The 8,800-nt window shown below is 40.4% G+C and overlaps 1 protein-coding gene across 1 annotated transcript in view; it reads right to left on the bottom strand.

Moving 5' to 3' along the window:
- The window catches only part of snx21 (sorting nexin family member 21), a 60,449-nt gene that overhangs the window by 15,365 nt on the left and 36,284 nt on the right, over window positions 1-8,800 (bottom strand). The window contains exon 3 of the mRNA XM_043710161.1: window positions 5,622-5,773. Within this exon, the coding sequence (XP_043566096.1) occupies window positions 5,622-5,773 (152 nt within the window). The remainder of the gene's footprint in view (window positions 1-5,621; window positions 5,774-8,800) is intronic.

Here is an 8,800-nt window from a genome sequence, read left to right as displayed (position 1 = left end):
CTTTTCTCATTGGAACGGCGAAGGATGAGGGGTGACTTGATAAAGGTTTATAAGATGATCAGGGGAATAGATAGACAGAGACTTTTTCCCCAGGTACAACAGAGTGTTACAAGGGGACATAAATTTAAGGTGAAGGGTGGAAGGTATAGGGGGGGATGTCAGGGGTAGTTTCTTTACCCAGAGAGTGATGGGGGCATGGAATGTGCTGCCTGTGGGAGTGGCAGAGTCAGAATTATTGGTGACCTTTAAGTGGCAAATGGATAGGTACATGGATAGGTGCTTAAGCTAGGACAAATGTTCAGCACAACATCGTGGGCAGAAGGGCCTGTTCTGTGCTGTATTGTTCTATGTTCTAAATCTTGTCACCTTATTATATGTGATTGGTCTTTCTTGTCATTAAGATTGTATTATTACTAAAAAAAACATATAAATAATGTGTAACTTTCAAATGTAATTGCGCAACTTCACCACGGAACACAGAAGCTTCAAACTCTGTGTTGCTGGATAGAATTGCGTGAAAGTACCTTAATTCAATAAACTAATGACCGTTGCTTTTTGAATGGACTGCATTTGTTGATTCTTTTGCCCGATCTCAAACCAAGAGGCCCCTCTTGAGGGGTCGTAGATCTTCACCAGCACCCGTGATCTTTCAGAAAGCAGTTTTTCCACATAGCAGAGGATCATATTACCAGGTAATCATTGCAAATTTGATCTGGTTTACTGAGGTCAGTTAGGAAAGGATATCTGCTCTCTTTACCTAGTTTAGCCTACATGTGACTCCAGATTCACAACAATATGTCTGACTCTTAGCTGATCCCTGAAATGGACCACAGAGCTAATCAGGATAATTAGGGATGGGCATCCAAATGCCCATCCAGTAACATCCACTTCTCAAGGAAGAATACAGTAGAACAATGCTGTAGCTCTTGATTAACATCCTTCTGAATTGTTGCCTTGTTATTCTATACAAAATTATTACTTTGTTTCTTCCTTCCTAAAGGACTTAAAACAGTTAAAGCATCTCATAGGACTTCAGTCCCCTTATATTCTTTACTTGTAGATGTGAAAGCCAGCATTCTATTAACCTTCTAATTTTTTTTTGATAGCTGCCTATGACATTTTAATGGTCAGTACATGGACTATAAACTTGTTTGACTGATACTGATTTTAGTCTTTCACCATTAAGAAGGTACTCAGATCTATCTATTTTCTGGCCTCAACTTAATCATACTGGAATCTATTTGCTACAATTGTGTTTACTTATTAGATAGCTCTTCAAAAGATTTAGTCAGGTCCTTCAGGCTTAACCCACCCTTTATAAACTTAGGCTGGCACTATTACTAAGCAGCTAAACATTTCATGTGTTCAGTTATTCTATGGTTAATTATAGACTAGTAATTTCCTCACAGCAGCTGTAATGCTAAAATAGAGTCATAGAGATGTACAGCATGGAAACAGACCCTTCGGTCCAACCCATCCTTGCCGACTAGATATCCCAACCCAATCTAGTCCCACCTGCCTGCACCCGGCCCTCCAAACCCTTCCCATTCATATACCCATCCAGATGCCTTTAAATGTTGCAATTGTACCAGCCTCCACCACTTCCTCTGGCAGCTCATTCCATACACGTACCACCCTCAATGTGAAAAAGTTGCCCCTGAGGTCTCTTTTATATCTTTCCCTTCTCACCCTAAACCTGTGCCCTCTCGTTCTGCACTCACCATCCTAGGGAAAACACTTTATCTATTTATCCTATCCATGCCCCTCATGATTTTGTAAATCCCTATAGGGTTACCCCCTCAGCATCCGACACTCCAGGCAAAACAGCCTGTTCAGCCTCTCCCTATAGCTCAAATCCTCCAATCATGGCAACATCCTTGTAAATCTTTTCTGAACCCTTTCAAGTTTCACAACACCTTTCCAACAGGAATTGCACGCAATATTCCAACAGTGGCCTAACCAATGTCCTGTACAGCCGCAACATGATCTCCCAACTCCTGTCCTCAATATTCTGACCAATGAAAGAAAGCATACCAAACGCCTTCTTCACTATCCTATCTACCTGCGACTCCACTTTCAAAGGAGCTATTAACGTGCACTCCAAGATATCTTTGTTCAGCAAAACTCCCTAGGACCTTACCATTAAGTGTATAAGTCCCACTAAGATTTGCTTTTCCAAAATGCAGCACCTCACATTTGTCTAAATTAAACTCCAGCTGCCACTTCTCAGCCCATTGGCCCATCTGGTCAAGATCCTGTTGTAATCTGAGGTAATCCTCTTTGCTGTCCACGACACCTCCAATTTTGGTGTCAGCTGTAACCTTACTAACTGTACCACTTATGCTCACATGACAAAACGTAGCAGACGCAGTACTGATTCTTGTGGCACTCCACTGGTCACAGGCCTCCAGTCTGAGAAACAACCCTCCACCACCACCTTCCGTCTTCTACCTTTGAGCCAGCACTGTATCCAAATGGCTAGTTCGCTCTGTACTCTGTGAGATCTAACCTTGCTAATCAGTCTCTCATGGAGAACCTTGTCGAATGCCTTACTGAAGTCCATATAGATCACATCTCCTGCTCTGCCCTCATCAATCCTCTTTGTTACTTCATCAAAAAACTCAATCAAGTTTGTGAGACATGATTTCCCACGCACAAAGCTATGTTGACTATCCCTAATCAGTCCTTGCCTTTCCAAATACATGTACATCCTGTCCTTCAGGATTATCTCCAACAACTTGCCCACCAGCGACGTCAGACTCACTGGTCTATAGTTTCCTGGCTAGTCCTTACCACCCTTCTTAAACAGTGGCACCACGTTAGCTAACCTCCAGTCTTCCGGCATCTCACCTGTGAATATCGATGAAACAAATATCTCAGCAAGAGGCCCAGCAAACACTTCTCTAGCTTCCCACAGAGTTCTAGAGTACACCTGATCAGGTCCTGGGGATTTATCCACCTTACGCGTTTCAAGACATCCAGTATTTCCTCCTCTGTAATATGGACATTTTGCAAGGTGTCACCATCTATTTCTGGCCTGTAATTTTCTGGTTTCCCTTTCTCACCTCTCTTAAGGAGCTGCATAACATTTGCAATGTTCTGCTCCAAAGGAAGAGTTTCTGAATTGCAAGAAATTTAGAGAATTATAGTTAGGGCAATACCAAAGATTAAAATTCTTTTTTTCAATGTATTTCGAGGATTTGCCACTTTTTACCATCATATTTTCTCCAGTACTATTATTTTGCTCATGTGAATTATGGTGAGTCCTTGTCCCTGATACAAGATTAGTTTTATTGCGTGAAATGGCACATCTTTATCATTTGGCGGCACGGTGGCACAGTGGTTAGCACTGCTGCCTCACAGCGCCAGAGACCCGGGTTCAATTCCCGACTCAGGCGACTGACTGTGTGGAGTTTGCACATTCTCCCCGTGTCTGCGTGGGTTTCCTCCCACAGTCCAAAGATGTGCGGGTCAGGTGAATTGGCCATGCTAAATTGCCCATAGTGTTAGGTTAAAGGGGTAAATGTAGGGATATGGGTGGGTTGTGCTTCGGTGTGGACTTGTTGGGCCGAAGGGCCTGTTTCCACTCTGTAAGTAATCTAATCTAATCTACCAAAAATACTGACTGCCATTAATTGACCAACATTCCTTACTTTAATTAGGAACATTATCATTGTTAGTTTCAATAACACTCTTGATGTTTCCCCAAATAGAACTTTAAAACAATTGTATTGAATTTGATGTTTCATGCAAGTTCATATTCAAGCTCTTTTTTTTAAGCACATACTGTCTATTTTGTTGTTCTTTGTGCACTTCTTTTCACCAGGGTTTACACATTTTCATCTTTTCTTGAAATTTCTGTACACCTTTCTTCTTTAGTCATCTGTTTTTTCTTTGTCAGGTAACATTCTTATCCATTTTGGGTATAAACTGTTTCTGTATCATAATCAAATCATTTTGGAGCAATTCCCACTGATCTGACATTTTATCTATTAATAGCCACTGTCATAGTTTACTAATAATAGCCACTGTCCCACCCTGCTGTTGAGACAGCTATATCTGGAATCATAGTGCCCTAATGAAGAGCACTACCAGATATCACCCTAGTTAAGCCACTCGTAATGGGTCAATTAAAGTAAAACTGGATTGCTGCTGCCTGTCATTTCTATTTCTGCTTTAATTAACAAACCTAACACCATTAGAAATGCAAGAAGCCTGTTTGAATTTTTAAAAGAAAGATTAAATTGATACAGGATTACACAATGTGTCATTTGTGACCCAAACAACAATTAATACTGTTGCCTAGATCTTTGAAGAACATGGGCAAAAAAACCTTTGGCACAGGAGACTGTTTAGATAATGACTTGCATTCAATATATAATTATAGAGTACAAGTAACTATGGCATTCTGTGATTAAAAAGATCCTTTACTATAAATGAACTGAAAGATTAGTAGGACACATTGACATATGGTAGCTCATACATCCCTCCAACTGTTGGTACAATTTAAAGAAGTAATTACACATTGTTTTAAAAACTTCAGTTATTTATAGGAAGATGCATATGTTCAGAATTTTAAAAGGAACAAAATGGACTCTGAAAAACTGCTTAACTTTTCAGTCTGTAACTAATATACTTCAGTTTAGGAACATTAGGCAATAAGAAAAGTGTAAAATGTTGCAGTTTTTACCAATCAAAAAGAAAAGCATCTAAATGAAGTTTGAAGAGTTTGAACTCCTAACTTGAGACCTTCCATCAGAAAAACGATTTTTTTTTTTAAAAAGTAAAACATACTCTCAAGTGTGTTTGCATGAGAAAGATGAAAGACAAGAAACAAAAGCAAATCCACTTTTCTAAAAAAAATCATTCTCTGGATGTGGACATTGCTGGCTAGGCCAGTATTTGTTACCCATCTCCTAATTGCCCACAGGTCAGTTGACAGCCAACCACATTGCTGTGGGTCTGGAGTCACACGAGACCAGACCAGATAAGGACATCTGTGGCTGTGAGAATTATAAAGAGCAGCAGCAATGTGAACACACACCACCCATAAATGGATTCTACGTCTGAGTGTTTGAGCGTTTGTTCATTTACGGTCAAAATGAAATCCAAATGTGTTTGCGAGAGCATGTTTCAAGTTTCCCATCGAATCAAGTCAAGAAATTAACTCAAAATGGTTCTAGTTGACAGAATAGCAAAACTCCCCGAGTTGCTGAATCCTAGTTCCAAGTGGCCTGGTTTGGAGATCTCAGTCTATTGCCACTTTACTACGTTGTAAGAAATTGTTCAGATGCTGTTCATTCTTCAAGCTTATTGACAGATTCTAGATTTAACATCAGTGAATCTATGGCAATGTCAGATTGGAGGTATTTGGGGACAGATAAAGAGAAAAATTTCCAGAGAAGGGTCAATCTAATTCAGCTGATCGCACTCTATTAAAAAGTCTGTCTAATCCCTTCCCTTTGATGATATTCTCATTTTTCTTTAGTTTTGTCTATGCTATTCACCTCAATGGTTAGACTATAATAAGGTGTAGTTTTTTTTGACACATTAATGCCTTTCATCAAGAAAACGAAGGCTTATCTATTCAACAGTTAACCTCAACAACATTAAACACTCACCACATATTTGGAGGACGTGTCCTGAACTACATTGGCACTAGTGACTTCAAAAATTAGTTTTTCTACGAGGTGGTTCCCTTTAGATTTCTTCCAACTTTCCTGAAGCTGTCTAGTAAGCATGTTGCAGTGCTTCGCCTCGCCCCAGAGGCTCTCTGAAAAACACAAAGTGAATTTTAATCTTGCCACAAAGACAGCAGACAAAGTACTTAGAATCAACTGGTGGTTAGCTAACTTCAGTATATCATGAATGGAACTGGGCCAGATGGACTAAAACCAAAGGTGGCTGACAGGAATAACAGTACCTGAATAACAGGCTACCTTTAGGCATATTCAAGGAACGTTCCCTCAAAAGAGAAAGGCACGACAAACAAAAGCAGAGCTTCCTGGATGACAAAGGAGATAGAAACTAAGATAAAGTAGGAAAAAAGTGCACTTATGACAGGTGTCAGGCAGTAAGTACAGTTAGGAATCAAAATGAATACAGAAGGTTCAGAAGGAAGGTGAGAAAATAAACACATGGAACAGAGAAATTACTGGCAGGGAAAATCCCAAAGTATTCTATGAGCACACAAATTGTAAAAAGGTTTGCAAAAGGAGTACAGTTAAGTAGGGACCAAAAAGGGGAATTACACATGGAGGCAATAGGCATGCTATATGAATACTTTGCATCTGTTTTCATTTATGAAGCAGATTCTGCCCATGGTATGATGGAAGAGGAAACACAGTCATTTACAACTGAGGCAAATTGATAAGGAGTTGGTATTCGATAAGCTTTCACCATTTGAAGTAGATCAGACACTGGGACCAGATGCATCCAATGATATTAAAAGAAACGAAAAAGACATTTCAGAGGTATTGACAACAATCTTTCAATTTTCCCAGGATTCCCAGGATGATGGTGCTAGAGGATGGCGAATTGCAAACCTCATGTCCTTGTTCAAAAACAGGTTGGCAAGGTGGTCCAGTATTAGATTAGATTACATTACAGTGTGGAAACAGGCCCTTCGGCCCAACAAGTCCACACCGACCCGTCGAAGCGCAACCCACCCATACCCCTACATTTACCCCTTACCTAACACTACGGGTAATTTAGCATGGCCAATTCACCTGACCTGCACATCTTTGGACTGTGGGAGGAAACCGGAGCACCCGGAGGAAACCCACGCAGACACGGGGAGAACGTGCAAACTCCACACAATTAGTCGCCTGAGGCGGGAATTGAACCCAGGTCTCCGGCGCTGTAAGGCAGCAGTGCTAACCACTGTGCCACCGTGCTGCCCACCAATAGAACGTCAAAACAGTAGGAAAAACTCTGCAACTAATTATTTAGTGTTGAGAATGTGGTGCTGGAAAAGCACAGCAGGTCAGGCAGCATCCAAGGAGCAGGAGAATCGTTAGGATTCCTAATGAAGGGCTTATGCCCGAAACGTCGATTCTCTTGCTCCTCGGATGCTGCCTGACCTGCTGTGCTTTTCCAGTACCACACTCTCGACTCTGATCTCCGGCATCTGCAGTCCTCGCCTTCTACTGGACAGGATAGGATAGGACAGGATAGGATTAATTATCAAGTGCAAAATTGCCTATTGATTTGGAATAGCCAGCATGGATTTGTTACAGGAAAATTATGTTTAAGTATCTTGCTGGAGTTTTTTGAAGAGATAACAGAGAGGGTTACGAGGGAAATACTGTTGATGCAATGGCCTTGACTTCCATTTATTGAGAATAGAATTATAAGTCATGAATTTAAAGGAACAGTAATAACATGGATATAAAATTAGCTGAGATAAAAATGGAGAAGATTTATAGGGTCGTTTCCCTAGGTTCATATTGAGATTTTTGTTTTTCCTATAATTTATAAATGATTTAAATTTTTGTATGCAGGGGACAAGTTCAAATGATGTCACAAAGCTTAGGAAAATTGGTAAATATGAAGAGGATAGTGTGGAACCTAAAAAGGACATTGACAAAGGAAGTGCAGAAAAAGCAAAAGGAAATTTACATTACCAAATGTTGTAGCTTAAGAAAGTTAAACCAGAAGTTTGAGAGAGCTTGGAAGCGGACAGGACGAGTCATAAACTGTGGTTCAGACAAGTGATATTTCAAATTTGTAAATTTTCTGAAAATTTGAAGCAAAGTAATTTGAGAAAGTATTATGCAGGCAGAGGTTTCAGAACTTATGGTTACACCTGTACAAATGTACAATGAGTTTGAGAGTTAAACAAAATAATTTTGACAGGTAGATAAGAGCATTAAAGAGCACTGAAAATAATTATGATGCACTCAGAGACATCATTCCTTTTGAAGAATTGAAAATTTCCCTACCTTGTAATTCACGTAGAAGACCAAAGGGTAGCAAAAGCAAGATAAACAGTTATAATGGCTTATGATTATGAACTGATCTGTAAACCTGTCTTAGATTAGATTCCCTACAGTACAGAAATAGGCCCTTTGGCCCTACAAGTTCACAGCAAACAGTAACTCACCCACACTCAGTCCCCTACCCTATGTTTTATCCCTGACTAATCCACCTAACACTATGGGCAACTTTGCATGGCTAATTCACCTGATCTGCACATCTTTGTATTGTGGAAGGAAACCGGAGAACTCAGACGAAACCCACGCAGACACAGGGAGAATATGCAAACTCCACACAGAGAGTTGCCCGAGGTGGGAATCGAACCTGGGTCCCTGGCGAGGCAACTGTGCTAACCACTGAGCCGCTGTGCCACCCACTGTTTTCTGTCACCCCAGTTTGAAAGAGGTAAGAAATAGGAGAGTGAAAGGAAGGCAGGTAACTCAGACGGATAACGGACAATAGGGAATGTCCCAAAAACACTTCCTCAGACTAGGAAGGAAAGTGTTGAAGGTGGAGGTGAAGTTAGTTAAAAATTACACAACACCAGGTTATAATCCAACAGGTTTAATTGGAAGCACTCTAGCTTTTGGAGCGACGCTCCTTCATCAGGTGATTGTGGAGGGCTCGATCGTAACACGGAATTTATAGCAAAAGTTTGCAGTGTGATGTAACTGAAATTATACATTGAAAAATTGATTGTCTGTTAAGCCTTTCATCTGTTAGAATACAGTGATAGTTTCACTTCTTTCATGTGTAAATCACAAAACCTTCTTTAAAGTTGCATTCTCGGGTTAGCTGTTAACAATGGTGATAACTAGACAAT

Source organism: Chiloscyllium plagiosum, chromosome 20, assembly GCF_004010195.1.
Source record: "Chiloscyllium plagiosum isolate BGI_BamShark_2017 chromosome 20, ASM401019v2, whole genome shotgun sequence".
NCBI lineage: Eukaryota > Metazoa > Chordata > Chondrichthyes > Orectolobiformes > Hemiscylliidae > Chiloscyllium > Chiloscyllium plagiosum.
The sequence above is the reverse complement of the archived record's forward strand: the minus strand, read 5'-3'. Positions and strand labels throughout refer to the sequence as shown.